Source organism: Hippoglossus hippoglossus, chromosome 12 (assembly GCF_009819705.1).
Source record: "Hippoglossus hippoglossus isolate fHipHip1 chromosome 12, fHipHip1.pri, whole genome shotgun sequence".
Classification (NCBI taxonomy): domain Eukaryota; kingdom Metazoa; phylum Chordata; class Actinopteri; order Pleuronectiformes; family Pleuronectidae; genus Hippoglossus; species Hippoglossus hippoglossus.
Genome location: NC_047162.1, coordinates 3,213,345 through 3,237,962, shown reverse-complemented (window position 1 = coordinate 3,237,962; position 24,618 = coordinate 3,213,345). Strand labels below are relative to the sequence as shown.

Here is a 24,618-nt window from a genome sequence, read left to right as displayed (position 1 = left end):
TCAAAGGAGCCTTTATCCTCAAACCATGACCATGTACGTCCGAGATACAACAACTCATGTTTTGATGGTGATGACACTCACCAAATTTGAAGTTGATCTGATGAAAGTTTGTTGAAATACACAACGTGTAAAACGGCCAAAATGCCCACAAAATCCAAAATGGCTGACTTCCTGTTGCTTTAATCAAATAGGTGCCGAGGACTTTTTCTTTCTGTCCGGTCATGAAACACGTGTGGACCAAATTTCTTTAAGATCGGTTAAACAAGACGGAATTGCTGCGTTTTAGGGGGCGCTGTAGAGCCCTTTTGCCACTCCCATTTTGAATTACTCCAGAATACTTACATTTTCATGAGGCCTGATGTGCCCGCGTAGTTTGGTGAGTTTTCAAATATGTTCAAGCCGTCACAAATGCGATTCATTTTCCTGAATAATCAAACGAAAAGCAATAGGGTCTTCGCACTGTTAGTGCTCGGGCCCTAATTATATTATTATATTAATTGGAGGAAAGAGTTAACGTTTTCAGACAGAAGTGAAATGTTCTAGAGTACAATACATTTACTTTTGATATTTTAATAGCATTGACCTACTAAGTTTTTAAAGATATATTCAAGATTGATAGATAAATATTTCTATATTTTGTACAGTATTGTATTACTACTTTTACTTGAATATAGGGTATGAATGCTACCTCCACCACTGTGCTTTATTCTCTTTTTGTAGGTCCCAACCTGCAACATCCCTGATAAATGTGTAAATAAAGATTAGCATTACATGGAAATTCCACAAGTCAAGGACAGGTCCCTCAAGTTTCTTTCTCAAGTGCAGTCCTTAAATAAAATGAATACCTTTCAACACTAAAACTTGTTTTCTTACTTTCATCATCAAATAACAATTGTAAAATGTGAATTGGGATTTATTTATAAATATATATATATATATATATATATATATATATATATAAAACTCTTAACTCTTTCTTCAAATATATATATTTGAGGAAAAAGTTTAAGTTTTCTATCAGACAGAAGTGAAATGTTGTACCTTTACTTTTTGATAATAATTTAAGCATTGATATACTTCGTATATAAATATATTTAAGATATATATATATTTACAGTATTGCATTACTATTTGTACTTGAATATAGGGTTCGAATGCTTCCTCCACCACTGTGCATTATTTTCTTTTTTTGTAGGTCCCAACCTGCAACAAGATGTCGCTGCCGCTAGGTGGCTGTAGAGGTCAGGGGAAACGCAGTTTTTAATAGGCAGGAAAATATTTAAAAAGATGAATGAAAGTCGAGCTGCTGTCACTTCATGTGAGCCTGAGCAGCTGCAGAGGAAAACAGGAGCAAAAGGTTTAGTTTGGACTTTTTGTCTGTGAATAACCTTCATGTGCAGAGTTTGTATTTTCTGAGGACGAGGAAGGTAAACAAAGGGCAAAGGTTCGGACCAATCACAGACGGCGTTACAGGGCTGCTGATTGGCCGAGGCGGGAGAGGAACCAGACGGTGTGAGAGCTGCAGCACTTCCCCCTCAGAAAGTTTCACCACTTCTTTAAAAAACAAGGAGCCTTTGACCCACAGGCAGAGAGAAAGTGTCTGTGAATATGCTGCCTCGCCTCCCATGCTGGGATTATTCCTCACCGGGGTCGTGTTGAACTGGATTTACTGGCTGATAAACTGGACTTTTTAATCTGCTGCAGGACCCTGGCAGCCAGGGAAGAAGAAGAAGAAGAAGAAGAAGAAGAAGAAGAAGAAGAAGAAGAAGAAGAAGAAGAAGAAGTCAGGGTGTGTCTTGTGCGGAGATAAAAACAAACACACATCTCTTTTATGGTGGCGTGAAGGTGACTTGGTTTGTTTCTTCCCGAGTGAAAGGACGGACAGAGAAAGTTGGCAGCACCATGCAGGGGAACGGAGGAGTGTACGCAGTGAAGAGGAGGAGGAAGCCCGTCCAGAAAAAGTAACTCTTAACCCTTTAGAAACGTATTGTTGTTTATGATAGACTGTCACTTTTTGTTGTTTGTGTGCTGAACGTTGTGTGCAGTTTTTTTTTTATACACAGTCTACGGTGCAGAGTTAGAAAACTTTGTGTTCATCCTACCTGGTTTATCTGCAGTGCACATTTTATAGTCAGTGTTTATGATAAAATGAACCTGAGTTCTCTTCATTATTGTCCACGTGTGTGGTTTGAATTATTAACTGAACTGCTGGTATTGTTTTTCATATGTAGCTTGTCGGCTATTTCTGCGTTTGAGCCAGCAACACAATATTCACACCCAAGTTCACAACTTTTCAAAAATATAATCTCTGTTTGTTTACTTTGTAGCCTAATATGTAGTTTATCTGAGGACGTAGAAGAATCTCCATAGACTGAAGGCACACCTCCCCGCCCCCCACTGACTGCTACAGAGCACTAGGGGCCTATTTATTACATTGTTATTGATATTGAATGTGTCACGTGTTCGAATTGCAGCATATTCAGCACCGCACTTTGACGTACCTCTACTTCACACGAGTATTTCCATTTTGTGTAACCTTTGGCTAGCTTTGGAGGGAACTTCATCGCTAGATTAATCTAACAGCTTCAGTTACTCTGCAGATCCAGATTATTTATTTGTACAAAATATAATGCACCAATAAACTATAGATGAAGGTACTCTGCAGTATTTAAAGTCATTACCAGAAAAATAAGATACATTTTTCCAAAATAGAGGAATGCATTTCTTCACAGACGATGGAATAATAACTAACAGTCTGCATTGTATTTATCTCTTTGAAAACTGCACATATTTTACAATACTTTCACTTATTCACTTTTTGTAGTAGCTCGAATTTTTGTAGGCTACTTTTACTGAAATAAGGTTTTGAAGAAGCAGAACTTTCACTTACAACAGAGCATTTCTACGATGTGGTCTTACTGTTGCCACTCATGGTGCATTCAGTATTGCAGGTCACTATTCTCTCTGTAAGCTCACAGCCATCAAATCAGCGGTAGAGGCAGTCATATGAAATAGGTTTTTCTTTAACTTTCTTTTACAACCTTTCAAAGATGAAGATTTTCTCCTATTATAATTTCTAAATCATTTAACTAGTTTTTTTATGAGATTTGGACTACTGTACAAAACTAAAGATCATCTTGGATCTCATGATGAACTTTTTCATAATGAATTGATTAGTCAGTAGATGACCACAAAACTTGAGAGAGCAGATCATATGGTGCTTTCACAATTACCTGAAGTCACATTTCTTCTCATTCCGCTCATGAGACCCAAAGTATATCAAAAGTTACCACTCCACTACCGGATTAACATTGTTAATTGTGTCATGAAAAGAACAATCCAAGTGCTGCTCTGGAAATGAAATGAGTAACAGCAATGGATGGACATACTTATTACTATATCCCTCTGCTTTGACTGTTCACAAGTCTCAGCCGCTGATCTGTAATGGTAAATGGTCTGTATTACATAGCGCTTTTCTACTGTTGATAACCACTCAAACCACTGTGTAGTACAGTTTTGCATTTCACCGATTCACACCCATTCATACCGTGCATCTATTAGCAACATTTATTTCAGCATCTATTTCTCTTTCATGCATCAATCACACACTAGCGGCACAGACGTCAGGGGAGAAAGTTTCAAATTCACTATCTTGCCCAAAGACACTTGGACATGCAGAATGGGATCAAACCGCCAACCTTTTTCCTAGTGGACGGTCCGCTCTACCTCCTGACCCACGGCTGGCCCAAGGGGAAAGCAAAGAGTGACACCATAACAAGCTACTTTACTGTTTTGGGCAACAAACTCTGAACTTCGAAAACAACAACATTTGCTTCATCATGTCTTGCGCCCCCCCCCGTCATTGTGACAACACTGTATGAAAGAGCAGTGTGACACGTTACCATTGAAAGAACAAATAATCTGCACACGTAACCTGACTCACCTGAGACTGGCACTTCTTGCTTCAGGGCAGTGATCACAGTGATCTCTGGCCGAAGGCTCGATTTAAGATGTGAGATAAGAGTCACCATTCTTTAAAAAAAGCAAATCTAAGGTTTGCAAATTGACTACTAATGCAAGTTGTTCATCATTATTATTCGATTCAAGTTTTTTAGTTGGCGTCTAGAGATATCTTCAAATGTGTGGCCAGCCGTCCAAAACCCAAAGAGATTCAGTTTACTATCATGTATGACCAAGAAAAGCATTGAGTCATGAAGACCCCGTACACACCTGGTATTAACATGTGGTTTTGTGAAGTGGACCGCTCTGAGTCACACCTGGCATCTAGTGATGGGATCTCACCTCCCCACTCTCTACAAATAAACACGTACGTCATTTCTGTTCATGAAGACCAAGTTGTTGTTTTTTTACCCAGTCTGAGTCGACAGGTGCGTCACTGCGTTTGTGTGTGTGTCGGCACGAGCGAGCGAAAGAGAGTCAGAAAGACGAGTCGGGAGAGGCTAAATGAATCTCGTGCAGTTGTGCTGTGAAGAAAGATTTTACCAATTCAAGGAAAGTAGCGATCATTATGTGGTGATCAGTGTTGATATTGTCACAAACAAATCAACGAGAAGAGGAAAAAAAAGTTTGATTCATTGTAAAACTACGTCAGATGATGTCAGCTGAGTAGGAGGTCCTTCATATGTGGCCCAGGACGGATTCGCGTTAACATTACTAAAACAATGTGGACACTCCGAATGTGGATCGCTATCCGATCTGAGTGCGTTCACACCTGTACAAAAACCACATGTTTTCTGTGGATGTCCTCATTGATTAATATGATCATTGTTGCAATTTACTTCCATCATAGTCAAAGAAAACCAAACAAATTCACATAACAACAAACTTTTGGCTAAAGATAATTAAAACGATTAATCAGTTATTAAAATAATTGCATATTGATCTTCTGTCAGTTCATTGAATCAGTCAGTCATCTGTCAGTGTCTACTTCCCAAATACGGTCTGAAGCTGCATTTGTTTCATTCAGAGACGACTTTAAGTTTCAAAAATGGAGTTTCGTCTCTTCATTCCCAGCTGCTTTGTCCCCTCCTCTTCCCTCTGTCTCCTGTGTCAGTTCAGTGTGTATCGTCAGGGGAGGGATGGCACACAGGACGGCTGCATGTGCGGACATGTTGCAGAGGAATAGCCTTGTGATAATCTGTGGTAAAATGTGGCCAAGATCATCAGACTATAAAATAAATATAGTCAGGGTGTGTCTTGTATTTATTTATTTATTTATAGACAGATATGTCTCGACAACAATTTACACACAGACGTTCCTGTCCCCCAGAGGATGAATCCCAACCTCCTGACTCCTCCATTAACTCTGACATTTGTGGTTTTGAGTGAAATGTCACAGCAACGATTGGGTGGATTGCCTTGACATTTGAAGGACACATTCATGCCCCCCCCCGCAGTATTATAGTCTTTCCTAAGAGCCTCTGACCTCATCACACCCTACTCAAGTAACATTTAATTATTAATTATCAGCAAAATGTCCTTAAACAAACTGAAATTATGCATAAATATATTCCCTGCAACTTATTTATTATTATTATTGACATTATTAGATTGTTAACTCTGATACATCAGTGCTTGAGCAATATTTCACTGTTAGGACTATCACTGTCAGCTATAAAGGACAAAAAATGACAAAAGTATGAATCAATAAATAAATACAGTTTGCAGTGATAATGGCTTTTTCTGTATTTCTACATTTATTTATTTATTTCTACATTTATTCATTTATTCATTCCTACGTTTATACATTTATATTATTTATTCATTCATTTATTTCTACATTAATTCATTCTTATGTTTATTCATTAAAGAATAAATGTCTACATTTATTTATATATTTCTGTATTTCTACATTTAATAATTTATTTCTACATGTATTTCTTTCTTTCTGTATTATTACATTTAGTCATTTTTTGATTTCCACATATATTCAGTTATTTCTACATTTATTTATTTATGTAGTTTTACATTTATTTGGTTATTCATTCATTTAATCTGTATTTCTCTGTCCATACATTAATTAGGTAGGCAGGTTTAATTAGGGAGGCCACTATATTCGGATTGGTTATAGTGGTGTGGTCATCAGATCTACTACTTCTGTCTTGGGTTAGGGTTAGGTAATCAATACTTAGTATACTGAATATCTCTCGCTATGTATTCCACACATAATAAACGATAACAATTCTGTGTGCGTGTGTGTATGTGTGTGTGTGTGGGTTCCCCAGTCTTTGTATTTATAAAAAGTGTTTTCAGCCTGTGCTGGCTCTCCAAAGCAGAATGTTGAAGCTTTGTTTGATGTGGTTTAATTGGGACATTGTGTCTTGGAAATGCAACACTTACATTTTTTGTCTTCATGAACAGGAACAGTCAGTATGAACTCTCCCATATCCACTCGTGCAGAAGTTCAGATGTTCTAATTTAACTTGTTTACAGGATATGAAAAATGTGTCTTGAACCCAAAACACCCACAATTTCCCTGTTTTTCTGTGTTGTGATTGTCTAGAATAGCAGACATGTCTTAGCAGGCCGTGCCACTCAACATAAACTCCTGTCTTGTTGTAGTGTGAAAAGTCCACCGGTGAAGACCAATCCGTCCAAACGCCACCGGGACCGTCTGAATATAGAGCTGGACCGACTGACCGGCATGCTGCCTTTCTCTGAGGAGGTCAGAGGTCGCTTGGACAAACTGTCGGTGCTCCGGCTCAGTGTGGGATACCTCAAGGTTCAGAGCTACTTTCACGGTCAGTGACATGAACGTCTTAGTTTTCACTGCACACCCACATAGCTGTAGTAACTACGAGTTACATAAACACAGAAAAGGTCATATGAAACTTGAATATGTGTGTGAGATATTGAAAGTGTGTGTGTGTGAAGTGTTTAAACATGGTGCTCCAGACATTTCTGTGGCTGAGCTCTGAGTGTTGGGGGTGTCAGAGCAGGAACTTGACACTGTGAATAATGAGTGGTATCCCTACTGGGAGGGAAACGGGAGAGTGTGCAGCGGGGCAGATGGAGCCTGGTCAGATGAAACATGAGACAGGCCGAGTGGAACAGTAGGTCCTTATTCTACCGCTAAACAAATACACACCCACTCAAAGGTGGCATTTGGTTGCCTGTGTCGACAGTGCCCAGAATCCATCTACATGCAGGTACAGTTGTCTATTAAAAGTCTGGGCAAGCCTTGTAAAAGCTGCATAGATGGTTGATTGTTCAAGTGACAAGAGGTACATACAACCCCATTAGCAACAGATTTAACGCTACATCCACTTAAATGGAGCGACGCCTGCGAGCTAGTTCAGGCAGCCAACTCGAGCTGCGCTGCTCCAATCATGTGACATACATCATGTGACATACCTCACTCTCCACAACCATCTATAATACACACCCACCCTATCAGGTGGTCTATTTTAGCAGAGAGAAACGTCCCATCATCCCCTTTACTCGCACTGCTGCTGCAGTATTGCTACCAGTTGCTTCAGCCCCTCCACCCCCCCAGCATCCACATGGAGGCTCCGACGGGGGGTTACAAGTACTTGCTCATCACTCCCATCCTGTGTAATCATATGGGGGAGTGATTAAGTTGGAGCCTAGACGCCAAACACTAAACCTGTTCTACTGTTGCAATAAACGTTTGAACATGAGTTGTCTGACTGAACTACGTTTTATTTGAAAACGCATTAACTCTTCTACGGATACACTTGACGCCTGGAGTTTAAGAGATGTTTGGAAACAATGGCTTAGACCAGTGGTCACCAGCCTTTTCGAGCACAAGATCACTTTTTAATTCCAAACGTAAGCCGAGATCTACCACCCTGATATCTTCCAAAAAACCCACTAAGGAGGGTCATACTTATTATTTTTTGCAATTTCTGTTAAAGGCTGAATGTACAAGAAATAAATATACACAAAGAAGGGCAGTTGTGCAACTTTTTCCATTCAATGCACAATATTCAAATTAATATCAATTCATATTTACAATGCACAATATGTAGCTTCTCAGTTCCACAACATGTTCTGCCGAGGAGCTGCTAATGCAGCACAATGTTTTTACATATAGGCTTTGATTTGAATATGGCCACAAATATGATTATTGTCCTGTATGAAAGAAGTCCCTTGTACTCTATATAATATAATAAATACCAGTACTACACAGTATGAAGCCGTGCATCTTCCGCTCCTGCAAATATTTCACAATAAAAAACCCTTTTTAAACAAGGGAATGGATTCCATCAACAGAAACGCTGGAGTGCTTTTATTTTGAAAAGGCATAAGGAAAGTGTTGCAACCATTTGTTTGTGACATAAATTCATCAGATAAACATTAAAACTCAGGTGAAAGATCATTTTCTCTGTTTATTCTGCTGTGAACCACAATGTTTATCTCTATGGCACAAATGTATTTACAACACTTTCCGAACCCGTTTCAAAGTAAAAGCACTCCAGCGTTTCACCTTCTGAATCCACTCATTTGTTCCAACGGGGCTTTGATTGTTATCGACAGACCGAAAGATGCGCATCTTCATAACGTAGAGTACTGACATTTAGTTTCGTACATAAACCATCTTGTTCTTGAAGGAAATGCAGGAGATAAACCTGCAGCTCCACCGCCAGTAGCGGACACACAGCGCGTGTGAAAAACAGACAACCGACACACAGCTGATCTGCGGCGCGACGACAGACAGTGAGTCCAGAGAGTTGGGGGATCGACAGTGAAGACTGGGAGATCCACCGGTAGATCACGATCGACGGGTTGGCGACCACTGGCTTAGACGCTCACAACCGCTTGCTGATTGGGTCTTTTCGGTCACGACGCAGCCTTGTGCTTTGTCAGGCTCCTATTACATGTCCTCTTTCCGGAAGAAAACTACTGGCATCAGCCTCGGCTACCAGTGTAGAATGCAACATTGATAATCAATTACAAGTGGTGCTGACCCTGTTGTCTTTGCTAACAGCTGTTGTGCATTTAAATTCTGCATTTTACAATGTTACGACTATTAACATGTGTATTGATCGATATCAGTAATTATAAATGTGTATGCCTTCTATAGCATTAAAAAGGAAGAGAAAACATGTTCATTACAATGCTTAGAATGTTTGAAATCTACTTTTATCTGTTTTGAGAAAATGCAAGAGAAATGGACATTTCACTGCTTCTTTCATACTAAGATCACATTGGAACAAGTCATGATGAAAAGCCTCTGTGGATGATTTAATCCAGATATGAAAAGTCTACGTTTAGTTGGATGCACAAAAGCTGTGAAATGTAAATTCTGTTTGTATTTTCACAAAAATATAACATTTTAATGTATAAGATATGAATAGAAAACAATTTTGTTCGCAGTGGTGTTTGAATCAATTGTGCGGATCGATCTGCAGCATAATGTGCAACATACAATTTCGGGGTCATAGCCAAAACACATCAATAGGGCAAAAGCAATCCAAATTTAGTATTATTATTATTATTTTTATGCAAGCTTGCTCAACATAGAACAAAATGACCAGAAACCAAAGCCATGGTGGTGTGGCTACAGATTTGAGTCCTGGAAGCCTTCCCTGTGTGTTTGTGTCTCTGTGGCTCTGCTATCAGCCACCTGATCGCTGCTGTTGATGGAGAAGAAGGGGGCTGCAGAGGGAGGAGGGAACGAAGCTCTGAAGCACAGTGGCACGACATGAGGGCTCCTGACAAGGCTGCGCAGATGGGCATGTTGGTGAATGGAGACGTTTGTACAACTAACACACTCAGCACCACTGCATCAGAGTCATTTTTATTTGTCACAAACCAACTGACCCTTTTAGAAGTCTGACCAGGAATGGAAAGAGTGAGTGGATGTAGTGTAATGAGTGAAGAAGAGAAGTAGTTGTGAAAATGACGAAGTGAGGCTGCTTGAGCGCCTATCAGATGAAGACTGTGTCTACACCAGCACATTCTGCTGTTGTACGTCATGCTGTGAGCACGTTATCTCTTAACTTTGATGTCCGTCAGACCAACATCACACACTAGCTGTCGTCAAGCCCCCCTGTTGTTTTATGTAATGTTACCTAACTTAACCATTCACCCATGAAAAAAGCATGAGTTGTTTCATGGGTTTAAAGGTGTTTGAATTGACAACTTCTGCTCTTTTTGCTCAACAATCTATGATGCAGAGTGAAGTTAGAAAACTTTGTGTTCATCCTACCTGGATTATCTGCAATGAAGATATTATAATTTTCTATAAATATGAAAAAAACCACTTAATTTTCTTTATAACTGTTCATATGTGTGGTTTATGTGTAGGTTTATATGGTGTAATTTTTTCATACATTGAATGTCGACTATTTCAGAGATCTGTAAAGCAACAGACACACATTTCAGACCCAAGTTCACAACTTAAAAAAAAAAAAAAATTCAGCTCGATATAAAGCATTGCAGCAACAAAATTGTTGTGCTTTTACTTTGAAGTCAAATTGCCAAACAAGAAGTGATTCTATGAATGTTGTTGCCATGCGGAGGTCCCAGGACTGTCAGTCCGAGTCTGTCAATCCGATATGATGGAATATAAATAATCAAGTTTTATGAATTAGCGCTGATTTTGACCCAGTTACCAACCACAGCTGTAGTTTACCTCAGGACGTAGAAGAAGTTCATCTTGGTCTGCCCCGCCCCCAACAACTGCTACACAGTACTGGTCGCCTGTTAATTCCAATTTTATTCAAATTGAACATATCCCGTGTCCAAATTTCACCAAACGTGGAACTTGACCTTCCTGGAACATTGATAATAAACATGCCAAGTGTGATGAGAGACGGATGGTTTGCGAGAAATGCGTTCCAGATACAGACAGACACTTGAGGAAGTAGGTAGATTGGACCAAATGGTGGGCTGAACGACTCACCCCTATCACTGGTGTTGCTTATAATGGTTTTGATTACGTGTTCTTCAGGATGAAAGCCTTGCACTTTTCATTGTCTTTAGAGAGAAGACCTCTCTGTGGCCGCCTGGATTTCTGCTGCTTCTCCAGCTAATCTTCCACAGCAGTTTCCTCTGATTGTGGAGGATGTTTGTTCAGGGCTGAATAATGCTTAAAGCCTTTTACGGCTGATGCTGAACACAAAAAAGACTTTCATACGGTTCTCACGCAATCGTTGATGTCTTCTTTTTACTCGATAATTGAATTGTGTTTGGATGTTTTGAGTATGGTTTTACATGAAGAAGAGGGAACGAGCACAGCGAGTGGCAGTCTTATGATGTGCCTTGTTGTTATAGTTTGAGTGTTAGATGAAAAACAAACCTCTTGTTTGACTCTGAAACACTTCTCAGTTTGCAGTCACCCTTTGTGTCACCTCCAGTCCACATAAACAACAGAATATCAAACAAAGTAGGTTCGTGATCACAAGTATAAAATATAGTTAAAATGGAAATATCCATTCAAAAATAACATTTCTTAATCCGATATATCAGATATTGAACCTTCCTTTCACTAGCATCTCACAAAAAGAAATCACTACAGTTAGTTCAGTAAAGGTAACTAACTGTAGTGTAGTACGTCTCCTTGGCTTCACGAGTTAACAAACATTTTTCTTAAAACACGGTTGATATACAAACTTGTTGCTTCTACGGGAGCATATAACATTGTTTCATAATCTCTTAGTTTGTGGTCTACCTTGGATGGTTAAAATATTACAGTTAAATATTACATTAGTACTTGTTACAGACACAATGACATTTCACGATTCTTGATACCTAATCCGATACCATGGCAAAAAACTAAAAACAAAACATCTTTATAATAACCTGTGTTGTGTCATAATCTGGGGGAAGAACTTCTCTGGTCACTTTAACCCTGATGTGCTGGCTGTGGGTGTTGCGTTACATCTCAAGTTGTGTGTGTGTTTTGGACTTTTTTTTGTGTTATGTGTTTAAATACGTGTCTCAATAACACAAACAATAACAAACACAAAATAAACCTGTTCAGGTCCAAATAACTTCTGATTAGTGTTGGTTTTATTGTTGATGTGTAAAGTGAGCGCAGGTCAGCGGGGGAGTGAGGCCATGTGGCAGTGTAAAACAGCACGGCACAATAATATTGGACATGCAATGTGTGTCTGCCCTGATCCTGAGGCTCCAATAATTTTGCAGTTGCGGGCCGTATTGTTTGGTACCTACGGTACTGTAAAAAAAAACACACACTGTCACTATGGTAACCACCAAACTTGGTGGTGCAGCCTGGGAATGATTGAGGCCGTGACGCTTTTAGAAGTATTGGTTCCTGTGACATCCCTTCTTGTCTCATACAGTTCACTGCTGCAGCACCTCTCTTCACCCTCTGTCTGTAATGTTCCGTTTGACCTCTTGACCTGCCTCGCGAAAAGCTCAGTATGCTCTTATTGGTCAGCTGGCCCTCTCAAAATGTCACACCTCTTACCCTAAGACACTCCAATCAGCTGTCGCCACGGTAACAGTGACACCGGAGTTAAACTAATTGAAGTTAAACCAATTAGAGTCAAACTAATCAGACATGTGACATGTTACTGACTTTGACACTTAACAGAGCTTTTACATCCACAGAAAGCTGTGACCTACAATAGGAAATGGAAAAAGCATAATATGAGCACTAGATCTGCACCACTGACTCGATGTGCACACAGAAACTGCAGCAGTGTCAACAAACTCTTCATCACACGCTCGCCTTGTTTCCTGCTATCAATCAGTCCCAGGTGATGCTGCGGCTGCACCACCAGGTTTGGTGGTTACCATAGTGACATTTTGTCACCATAGCAGCGCAGTCTAAACTGCTCAGGATGTCTGACACCAGCGGGTTCGCCTTGTGTGGCTGGCGAGCTGACTATTCAGGTCTGCTTCCTGTGTTTGTTGATAACGAGGAGTGAGCGAGGTTGTGGCGAGGTCAGTGCTGCCATTAACTCGGCCTCCGGCTACATTTTTAAATCTGTGTCTCCTCTGCCGAGGCCTGAATACAGCAGTCTCTTGTTATAGATTATATACCCAGCAGTATATACAGTTTAAGTAGAGTGGAATATGTATATATATATGTATACGTGTGTGTGTGTGTGTGTGTGTGTGTGTGTGTGTGTGTGTGTGTGTGTGTGTGTGTGTGTGTGTGTGTGTGTGTGTGTGTGTGTGTGTGTGTGTGTGTGTGTGTGTTTGTGTGTGTGTGAGAATACATTTGCACACTCACTGTGCTACCCATACTTTCCTTGAGGCCCCTCACAGAGACCACACACCTCAGAGCTTACGACAAATGGTTGATGTTCATGTCGCTGTTACACTGACTGAACATCCATTTTCTAGACTTATTGTAAGTAGCCTCAGACAAAAACAGTCCTCTTATCTTTGGACTTCTACAGAAATTACTGTCAAGATCTTGAAGATAGACAGGTCAAATAATCTTGACCCAGTGCTTTCATATCGGACTTATTGACTAATGGTGTTGTTTTATTAATTTTTAATTTTTAAATCAATATATTTTCTCTAGCCTTTCAAATATTACGATTTGTCTTTTTTCTCTTATGTGACAGTAAACTGAATATCTTTTTATCAGCTGGCATCACAATTATGAAATTAATTAATTAAATGATTAAAGGACTTTAACACATTTAGTATTTATGAGCAAAGATAAAACCACTATTTCATACTTTTTCAATAGTCTGACAAACACTGAACATGTTTTATGAGAACAACTATATGGTGAACCTGTTTGCATTAAAACACAGTAGAGGTGAGTCCAGAGATCAGGAGACTGAACAGAAGTGTGTTGGACTCATACTCAGCAGAGTATCTCTACATTTTTCTTATTTTAGATGCAGATTTTTCAATTTATACAACACAACCGTTGTCATTAACCTGTCAGATGTTGTCCCAGCCCTGAAATAATTCTGTATGTTGGTCAGTCTCACTCTTAACCAGAAGTGGGCTGAACAGAGGGGGACAGAGATGAGACGCAGTATGTTTGTATGTTGTTCAGGAGACTCAGTTTAAATCATTTAATGGCCTTTCAGTCTGATCTGATCTAATTCACGTGTTGCATATCGTATGTAGTTCTCGGTGTCACTCTGAGCTTAATGCTCGGAGACATTTTGATGTATTGCACCAATTTGAGCGGATCCCCTGAGTTGGTTACAGTTCATGCAATAATAGCAAACCCAGGATTCCTTCAGTCAGTCGTCTGGGTTTGTAGAAAGCTGCTCTTGACCGAGATGTCAGGGCAAATTCCTGGGTTTGTTGAGTGGAGACGAGACGCAGATCCAGTGGGTTTGTTTTAAAAAGGGGAGGGGGGAGGCGAGGGAGGTTTGTTAGCGTGCCACAGAGCCATTACTGTTAGGAAAGGAAAGGAGGTTTTGCTTAGCTGACTGAATGCCAGCGATCAAAGATTAGATTATAAAAGAGTTTGCTAAAGCCTAAAAAAAACACTTGTTTTTAACACAAAGGAAAAATGCTGTTCTGCACAGTTTGATTGAAATAAAACCGACTAATTTTTGTAGACAGCTGCAGTTTTCAGGTTCATGGTTTTACTAGTGAGCAGATTCTGAAATGTGTGTATCCCTTCACAGCTACATTGATGCTGTGCAGATGTTTATCCATGAAAAAAAGCACATGCTCTCATTTTCTGTGGGATTTCTGTTGTCTCCTGTCGTCCAGCTAAAAGCTGCCTGTAGGACGTCACTGACACTTTGTCTGTTCCACAAATAAACCAGTGAAACATTAGCAGGGATCTAACAAGTGTTGGATACCCAACAGTGTTTTGCTTCACTCTAGCTGCTTTCAAACATGCACTGATCTTAGGAGAACCCCCTGAAATACTGTGGAGGGGCTGCATGTGTGAACGCTTATGAACGAGCGAGTTTCTCTGTCCAGTCCCCTTGGTAAACACTCAGGAGAATGTCTGGAGGAGCCGGTGTGAGAACACAGCAGGAGATCCTCCGCAGGATTCACAGGTGTTGATGAAGTTTCTAACACACGACAGACACAACAAAGAAAAATATGAAAAGAAAAGAAATATCTTAGGATGAATAATCAGAGCCACACATATAGAAGACAGTTTTTGGTGATTAGTGATCAAATATGCGATCTCTACAGAGGAATTACGTTCGTCCTCTGTCTGCTGCGCCACCCCTCACCTGAACGCTCCGGAGATTTCCGTGTTGTTGTGAATGCGTCTGAGCGGAGAATCTCGTGTTGTATTGTTCATTTGTGAAAAACAATCATTGGAGAAAGTCCAGACCCAAAGCTGCGGACATCCTCCGAGGTTCATGTCTGAAAACGGCTTCTGAATAGACTATTATTATTATTATACTCATCAATACTCAATACCCCCCCTCTTTTAGCTCTTTTTTGGTCTCCTCCAATCCCAGAGGAAAATATCTGACTCTTAGCAGCTAAATGTCTCAGACTGAGAGTGAGACTCTTACTTTCTGCTGAGTGTAGTGGACAGCTGCCTGCTCCATCTGAAAATAACACTATAGCGAAGAAAAACAGTGAAGTTGCTGTAAAACCAAATCAGTGAGCTGATAGTGCCTCAAAGAGATGAGCAGATATGCTGTCAGGTGATCATCCTTAGTTGGTTTATCCCAAGGTTTGTCATCTCCCACATCACATTTAGTCATTTGATCCGAGAACATAGCAATGTTTCCAGTATATAGTGGAAACAAACCATATACAAACAGTCAGCTTCTTTTAGGAGTTCCCTGCTGACATCCACATGGCTCGGGATAATCTCCCAACTTCACTGTAAAATGTGCTTTATTTTCTGGTGCCACTGCAGGAACATGGAGGTGAATTTAGTTTGTGAGGCCTACAGCATCGAAATGTAGTCATTCAAAACTGTTCTTTCCAACGTGGTTCTATTTAATACAAACTTAAAGGATAAATACTAACATACTAAAAGCACTCCTGGGAGTTTGGATTTTGAAATTAATGTTCTCTCCTCGGACTAATTGATTTATCGACTGATTGTTTCAGTGCCAGCGAAAAATGTCTTGTTTTTTCATTTGGGTGAACTGACCCTTTATCATCTCTCATCTCCTGATGCTCAGAGATGGAAGATGTTCCTGGTTTTGCATCTGAAACAGCTTAAATATTGTTTGCACAAGAGGCTGACGTGTTGTTATTTTTGTACGCTGCAGCGGTGCTCCGGAAAAATGCGAGGTCAGCTCCTCTCGTGTCTGCAAACGGCAGAAATGGACAGACTGTGTCCCTGGATGGAGTCAGTTTCTCAGAGGGAGAACTCCTGCTTCAGGTGCGGTAACAAAACACAGAGTCGGTTCACATGTGTGCACAAGTGTTTGTTCAGAATGTGAAATGTGTATGTATTCTCATTATTTCTGCAGGCTCTGAACGGTTTCGTGCTGGTTGTGACGACTGATGGAACGATCTTCTACTCGTCCCCGACCATCCGGGACTTCTTGGGCTTCCATCAGGTTAAACTGTTACACTCAATACAGTGTAAATAGATTTCTTTGTACCGTACTGAAAGAAAAACCCAAGAAGTTAAACAAACTCCTTCCTCTGTCATCAGTCGGATGTCTTCCATCAGAGTGTGTATGATCTCGTTCACTTGGATGACAGAGAGATGTTCAAGTGTCAGCTCCACTTCGCCCTCAACCCCAGCAAAGCCGACGGAGACATGGGAGCAGAGGGTAAATATTTAATCAGCAAAGATTTAAAATCTTAAAGCATCTTAAAACTAATCACTACTTGCAATCGCTCATGTACTGTTGCACTTGAGTTGTGATTTTCTTTTCTTTGTTTTACCTGAATCGTCTTAAAAGGCCACAAAAAAATTAATTATAATAAAATAATAATTAAATTGTCATTTATTTATTCATTTTAATTTTGGATACTCATTAACAACAAACAACTAAAAACATGCACATCAACTCAAACTACTGAAATGATGGGCACTGGCTCCTTATCACTGCTCTCGTCAGTTGGGAGTTTTACTTTGGAATTTGGACTGGCAAAACAACGAGCATGAATTTAATGACGTGATTTAAGAAGTTCTGAGGATGATATTTCTCCCTTTTCATCTTATAGACAAATAACGCAGAAAATAATCAAACAAATTGAAATGGATTTTTAAAATAGCTGTTAGTCTCTTCTTATACAGTTATACCATAAGTGTGTGTGTAGAATGTCAAATGTCTGTCTGTTCTGAGTGCCGTTTGGAAGGATACAGTGTTGGAGTAACAGATGCTGAACCCAGAAGGCAGGTATGTTGGGGGACAGTGTAGAGACATACCAGACATTTAAACTAAATATTGTTTCTCTGCAGGCGGACAGTCCAGCTCTCAGAACTTCTTGCCACAGTACATCCCTCCAGAGAACTCCTCTTTCCTGGAGAGAAGCTTCTGCTGCCGCGTTCGCTGCCTCCTGGACAACACCTCTGGATTCCTGGTAACACTATCAAAACATTAGTTCAACAGGAGACTTCAGCCGGGCTATAATCTTTACCATGTTCCCCGTCTTAGTTTAGTGTTACCATGCCAATGTGCAAAGTACAGCTGAGGCTGATGAGAATGTCATTTCTCTACTACTACTGGGTCATAAAATATAATTTTGACTGGATCATGGTGCTAGATGAAACATTAAGGGATGTTGTTACAGTTCATCCTGAGGGGACCATGATTGTTTGCACCAAAGTAAACTGGAGGGGCACTCTGAGAGCGTATACCTCCCCCAAGGCTAATGCCATATATCTCCCCATTTCAAAGCAGTGTTTCATTAATTATTATCTCGACCATGGCGGGCCGACAGGAGATCTCTAACTTAGTGTTTTGCTCTTTTGCTGAATTGTGTAGCTGTGTGCAGCGCTATTGGCTGCTCGCTTGCATAGATTGAATGAATTCTGTGGGAAACAGTTTTGTGGTAACCTGTCCAGTAGTTTTTGCGTCATCCTGCTGACTAACAGACAAATCAAATGAAAACATACTACAGCCGTTTTCAGACATGACCTCCGGGTAAAACCCCAACAGAATTGGCTATGGAGTTTACCCGCAGTTTGCCTTTCACACGTGCACAACACAGCGGGAGGTTCTCTGCACAGACGCGTTCACAACAGCAACAAATCCTCTGCATTACTCGGGCGAGAGGTGGAGCAGCCGGGTGCAGCAGGCAGAGGCAGGAAGTGACGTATTAACTCCGCTGTGTAGCAAACGTGATCATGTTCACAGCGCCACAACACTGTCGTCGGCTCTTATCACCACAAACTTTCTTGAGATCTGCATCAGTGTCTTCTACGGGTGTGTCACCGCTTTTTCACCGGGAGATCATTTGTGTCTGTTGCGTGTTCGAAGCTTCATCAACTCCCCCCACTTGCTTGTGGAGAATCCAGCTGGGGATCCCCTGCTGTGTTCTCACATCGACTTCTCCTGGATTTCTACAGACTTAGCTCTTGGAGGCCAGGCAGAGAAAGTCCGTAGAAACTGCGGAATGTCTTACTTGGACTTTTTTTTCACTTTCTTTAACACTTTTCAACTGTTTCACCATTTTCCCAGGGAATAATTCATGGATCTTGAAATCAATCTTACATATTTAGGGAACTGATGTCTATGAGTGTCTGACATTTGGTGCAGCCTGATAGAATTTAAGGGGAGTGTGGGGTCTTGGTGGAGATATGCGCTCAACTGTGTGCCACTGTTGTTAGTTTATGTGTGTTTTTAAGTTATTAAAGTGGAAGAGGTCCCAGATGTATTTGCTGTGTGACTGTAAGACAGCCTATATTTATTCTTAAAACAAGGCAACGGTCACATGGCAATAAATGAAAATGACTTAGATACATTTTAACAGCTCAGATTTCTTCTCATCTAGATTTCGGCAGAAAAGGTAAATAGAGGGAGTAACCTTTGCTCTAAACCACAAATTTCAACCTCATTGAGACACTAGAGGTAAAATCATGAAAACAACAAAATCACACGGGTTAAAGTGGTGAACTAAAAAACATGGTTTAAGAGCCACGTCGCTCGTCGGGATATAAATCCCATTGACTCGTATACTAATTGACATGCTTGTATACGTGACTGCATTTTTTTATGTAACTGTGTCTCCTCCACCCCAGGCTCTAAACTTCAGTGGGCGTCTCAAGTACCTGCACTTCCAGGGAAATGTCGGGCCCGATGGGACTGTGGTGCATCCTCAGCTCGCTCTGTTCGCCATCGCCACACCTCTGCAGTCTCCCTCGGTCATGGAGATCCGCACCAAGACCTTCATCTTCCAGACCAAACACAGAATGGACTTTGCTCCTATGAGCATAGACACAAGGTAGATCCTGGAGATTTTTTTTTATTACTCTCCATATGTTGTCAAGTGCCTCCTTCTCAAAAGGGACATTGAACCAGAGAGTGAAATTATTCCAATCCAGTCCAACATTTTCCACCTCTAACAGTCTGTCCTTTGTTCGCTCTGTGTTTGTTTTCCTTTCAGGGGGAAGCTGGTGTTGGGTTATACGGAGGTAGAGTTGGTCACACCAGGCTCTGGGTATCAGTTCATCCACGCTGCTGACATGATGTACTGTGCTGACAACCACCTCAAGAGTGAGTTACTGACTTCATCTATTCATCTCTGCATAATTTGTCTCATAACTTACCTTATCGTCAGCCTCATGTGCGTCTGTTGTCCACCTGCTCTGTCCTCAGTGATTAAAACCGGAGACAGTGGCTTCACGATCTTCAGGCTGCTGACTAAAACAGGACAGTGGCTGTGGGTTCAGGCCCAGGCTCGGATAGTCTTCAAGAAAGGGAGACCAGACTTCATCATCGCTCGGCAGAAAGCCCTCACGTAAGCGCCGCTGTCTGATCTTCCAACACTGCTTTGTCAGAAATGCAGCAGACGAGCAGGGACGGATCTAGGATTTTTTTTTTTAAATCAGGGGCCATAGAGGGGCCGCAATTTACTCAATTTACTTTTTGTCTGGTTGTGCTCCCTCCACACGCTCACCTTACAATAAACACAAACACTGCTCACAAGTAATTAAGACCTAAGTAAGAAACTGTAGGCTTTGTAACTTTGTGTTTGTTTGTTTGATTCGCTTCAGCGTTTATGAGACACGTATTTAAACATTATAAAAGTCCAACACTTCACCTGCTACACACAACACAAGACACGCACAGCCAGGACATCAGGGTTAAAGTGACCAGAACGATCTGGATTCATGATCCGACATCAGTGATTATAACTAAATAAACGTGATCATCTGTTTGCGAAGAGCGACAGAGATGAGCAGAGACACACACCTGACAGCTAGAACATTCATTTTATTCATTGTTTTGGTCGTGTGGTTTATTTCACTGTATATGTTTTATTTATTTTTAATATTTTTAAAGCAAATGTCAAAGTAATTATTGTCAATAATGAAGTTCATTGCTCTATGAAAGGATGTATTTGCATGCTTATGCTATTATATAATCATTATATCAGTGATATCATCAGTGGTATAATACGGTTTCAAAAGGATGACAATAATATGATTTATCGCAATAACTTCTGTGACAATATATCATCCAACAAAATTTGTTGTTGTAACAGGACTATCTTAATATTTTTAATATTGCATCATGTTTTCTTGCACAATTTACATAACATAATTTATTTTTATTCAAAGCGACTTACAATAAGGTTGAAATATAAGGTCGCAATTTAGGAAATTTCTTTCATATCCAAGCAAAATTGCTATTGTACAATGAAATAAACTTGTATATGTACAGCAAAAGTCGCATTGCATTTATTTCCTGTGTGTAGTGGCGACTGGATTGTGAAGTGTAATATTAACTTTTGCTTGTCACTTCTCGTTTTTCTGTAGAAATGAAGAAGGAGAGGAACAGTTGCGCCAGAGAAGACAGCAGCTCCCGTTCAACCTCGCCACCGGTGAAGGTGTCCTGTACGACGTTTCTCTGGACCCCCTCTCCATCCCTGGTTCTCCTGACACCGGCACACCGGGAACCCCCGAGCCCACAGCGGAGAAACCTCTGCACCCAGCCTCGCTCCTGGGATCCCTTCACCGGCAGGACCGCTCTGTTTACACCCAGCCAGAGAAGCCCAGTCCCCAGCTCCCATTCTTCTCCCAAACAGAGGACACTGATTGTGAACAACCGTCCCTGGAACAAGCCTTTCTGGACAGCCACGCTCTGCTCAGTGTGCCGGTTCAGAGCCAGACTTTGCAGAAGAGGTCCAGCACAGCAGACCTCACATCAGAGGCCATGATTGAATCTTTGGAGCAGATTTTGGGAGATATCGGGGACGGAGGGATGGAGGGCCTTGAGGTGGAGGAGACCGAGCTGAGGGAGTGGGAGAAAACCCTCATCAGGATGAATAGAGAGAGGGAAGATGCATCGAATGAACTGAATCACATCCTGGCTAATGATGTGTTCTCATATGTGGAGGAGGCTCTGAGGAGAGAGACTGGTGGACTTGTCCAGGCTGCAGGTCAGACTGGGTGTCCTGTTTCTGGCATGATCAGCAGTCTATCCATTCAAGGTGAGCATCCTGGGTTGTCAAATAACGAGCCACAGTGGCAGCCAGTGATGGACATGGAATCTAATCAGAGTGGGTTTGGAGGAGAAGCTCGGTTGGGAAATATTCTTGGTGGCGTTGGTAGTTCGAACAGACTGAAAAGTGCTTCACAAGCTGTTGTTCAGGGAACGACGAGCACACTAACACCCACTCAGTGTCGAAACACTCAGCGGGGACACGCCTCTTCTCTGTGGCCTCCAATCAGCAGCAGTCAACACTGTGGCAATGAGATGATGTCAACACAGACACATCTGTCATGGCTTCCATCCACACAAAACACTAACACTATTCACAGCAGGCTTCAATCTGGCTTGGAGGTGATGGACCAAAGTGAGCACTATTCTCTAAACCACTCTGGTTCACAGCAGACCTCCGTGGAGCTCCAGCCTCAGGACCCCGCAGAGTGGCAACAACAACGGCAGCTGTCGCAAAGTTTTCACCATCGCACACTTTCACATTCTTCACACACACCAGGCAGTGTGAACTCAACAGCTCACCCACGAACACAGCGATTATCCGGCAGCTGCATGTATGAAAAAAGAGAAGGTCACATACCGAACGCTGCGGCTGTACTCAGCAGACCGAACGGGCCCCTCCTGGGACCCGCGTGCACCAGAGGAGCCACACATGTTGCAGGGACCACCACAACCGCGGCGACCTTCACCCTGTCCCACCTCGGCATCAACCAGGGGATGATGTCCAGTCCCAGCGCAGATGTGGGCAACATCAGCATGGGTCACCTGAGTGGACAGGACGCACACGTAGGGACGCATCGACCGGAGTATCGCGCTGAACACGGATCATTACAGTCGTCATTCTTCTGTTGGAACAGTGAAGCTCAGGTAAGATGAGTTTTCGGTGATTTATTTTGAGGGGAAGAATAGTGATTGAGAATGTTAAACTTAAGTCTGGCTCATATTTCAGGATTGCTGGTGAGTGTTTCTCAGCTCTTTGTCCAGATGGTCATGATTTGTCTTGGGAAACAGTTTGTAAAGGCCCCTGACAGTTTGGATGAGCCTCTCCTCCACCTCATCCATCAAGTTGTAAAGTGAGAGGAGTTATGTGAGGGACTGACAGCGGGAACATTTCTGAGGCCTGAGTGGGAATAAAACTCTCAAGGTTTCATCATCGATGCAAATGATAAGCAACTGTTAGGAAATAAATTCTTCTTTAATCAAAAGAAAACACGTATATGAGAAAATAATTCAGAGAAGTCAAGGTCTGAAACCAAGTTTAAAATAATGGGTTTAAATTGAACCTGATGAATCAATTCATCATCTGATTCTGGGTTTGTGTTAGATGAAAAGTTGAATTCACACAATTCTTCAGGCACTGATTTAACTTTTAGCTACAGTAACAGTGACTACACAACATAATGCAGATTCAACCATTATATGATTAAAGAGTGATAAAATCTCCTGTTTGGTCCAACATCTGAGGAACAGTTTTTTCTCGAGTTTATGTTTTCAGGATATGGAAAGGGTCCGGGAAGAACTCACCAACTCTTGGTACAGATCCAGATGAGGGGCTGATCGAGAAATTCTTTTTCACTTTTTTGTTCACAGATAAACCAACATTTTCACAGTTTTCTCAGAGAATAATTTACGGATCTTGATGAAAAAATGTTAGGCACATTCATGAAACTGATAGTGTGGGTCATTTGGTGAAATCCGGATTCCAGTTAGAAATCTGGATTTAGTGAATTTAAAAGGGCTATAATGGCAATAAGGGGACCGCTGGGCCTTGGTGGTGTGTGCTCTACTGAATGCCATTCTAGTTGTCATGTTTACTTTTCACCTTTCCTCTGATGTTGGATGAATTCAACAACTATGGAGCTGAATATTTGCAGCAAATTTCAATAATTGAATTCACTGCAGCTCTGACAGTGCAGAGCATGTGCATGTGAGGTTCATCAACTGTGCAATTCTTAATGAAATAATCACTCTAGCTCTTTTTATATGAGTCTATGCTCTAGCTCCAACTAGTCTGCCAATAGTTAGGGATCAACTACTATATCAACTCCTCATATTTACCAATTTATATTCATTTTTTGTACAAAGCTAAAATCCCATATTTTCATTTTGTAACTGTATATCTTATCACTGGACCCTCAATTTAGAAAAAAGGAAAAAGACCCAGCTAACCAAAAACTGTGAACAGGCAAAGAATCCCAGACCAGGTTTTTCCTCTTAACTCTCAGTAGGGAGGACTTAAGTGATTCGTGGACCTGAACCAGCTGAAGATTTGAATGATCAGTGTTGCGTTCAGAAAAATCACAGCCTCTCTACACTTCTCTTCCACAGATTCCCAATGGTCCCCTGAACGGCGTTGTCGACCAGTTTGCCTTCCCCGTCATTCCTGATGGGACCGTCAACCTTTCCCAGAACACCGGGCTATAGAGACGTCTGCACCGCGCTGATAGATGAGCATCCATCAGTGACTCAGAGAGAACTTCTGAGATCATTCCGAGAGGAAGAGATGATTGCTGTGACTGCTGTGGCTCACCAATGAATATGGACCTTCTCATTTCAATCTAAGAAACCTCTGCTGCCCTACGGCCTTGTTCTCATCATGTAAGTGTCCCATCGAATATTGACCTGACCAATAATTAGCTGTTTTACATAACTTCAGTATGTAGCAGAAGTGTCCTGTCAGGAGAGATGAAGCACGAACCAATGGGTTTTTTTCCAAGTTAGGCTAGCAGAAGCAGATCTGTCATCGAGGTGCTGTGTCACCGTGGCTCTTTGTATTTCTTTAAAACAATCCCAATCGTCTGTGGTGACATCAAACCCGGGACACGGCGAAGGTGCCCCTGAAAAAATAGTGTCGGGGTGCGGGACTTGTTGTGGTGGAACATGTGCAGGTGGGAAAGCGAGAACTGTACTTGATTGGTTGATCTGAATCTTCCATCAAAACGTTACAGGCTGGAAGTGAGAGGGGAGGAAAACTCCACCTGCTCATCTGATGAGTCTGAAAAAGACTTTGGTGGTTGGAGGATGATGTCATCTCATCTCCATCATTTAACACTTCTTGTATTTAGTCTGCCTGAAGAAATGAATCGTGCGCAATTTACAAGTCAACGGATGGTATAAGAAACTGAAA

General features: G+C 41.3%; 1 protein-coding gene across 1 annotated transcript; it reads left to right on the top strand.

The window, feature by feature from the left end:
- Positions 1-1,774: 1,774 nt before the first annotated feature.
- Positions 1,775-24,255, top strand: LOC117771460 (aryl hydrocarbon receptor-like). Its single transcript, XM_034601798.1, has 11 exons — positions 1,775-1,961; positions 6,583-6,761; positions 16,137-16,249; positions 16,341-16,430; positions 16,529-16,649; positions 17,285-17,406; positions 19,067-19,269; positions 19,432-19,541; positions 19,644-19,785; positions 20,807-22,358; positions 23,820-24,255. The coding sequence occupies exons 1-11, from the start codon at positions 1,903-1,905 to the stop codon at positions 23,913-23,915; spliced, it is 2,787 nt and encodes a 928-aa protein (XP_034457689.1). The 5' UTR covers positions 1,775-1,902; the 3' UTR covers positions 23,916-24,255.
- The last annotated feature ends 363 nt before the right edge of the window (positions 24,256-24,618 follow it).

Coding starts and splice junctions, on each gene's coding strand:
- LOC117771460 (XM_034601798.1), top strand. CDS start 1,903: ATGCAGGGGAACGGAGGAGTGTACGCAGTGAAGAGGAGGAGGAAGCCC. Junction 1,962..6,582: donor AGGAAGCCCGTCCAGAAAAA/GTAACTCTTAAC, acceptor GTCTTGTTGTAG/TGTGAAAAGTCCACCGGTGA. Junction 19,270..19,431: donor CCTATGAGCATAGACACAAG/GTAGATCCTGGA, acceptor TTTTCCTTTCAG/GGGGAAGCTGGTGTTGGGTT.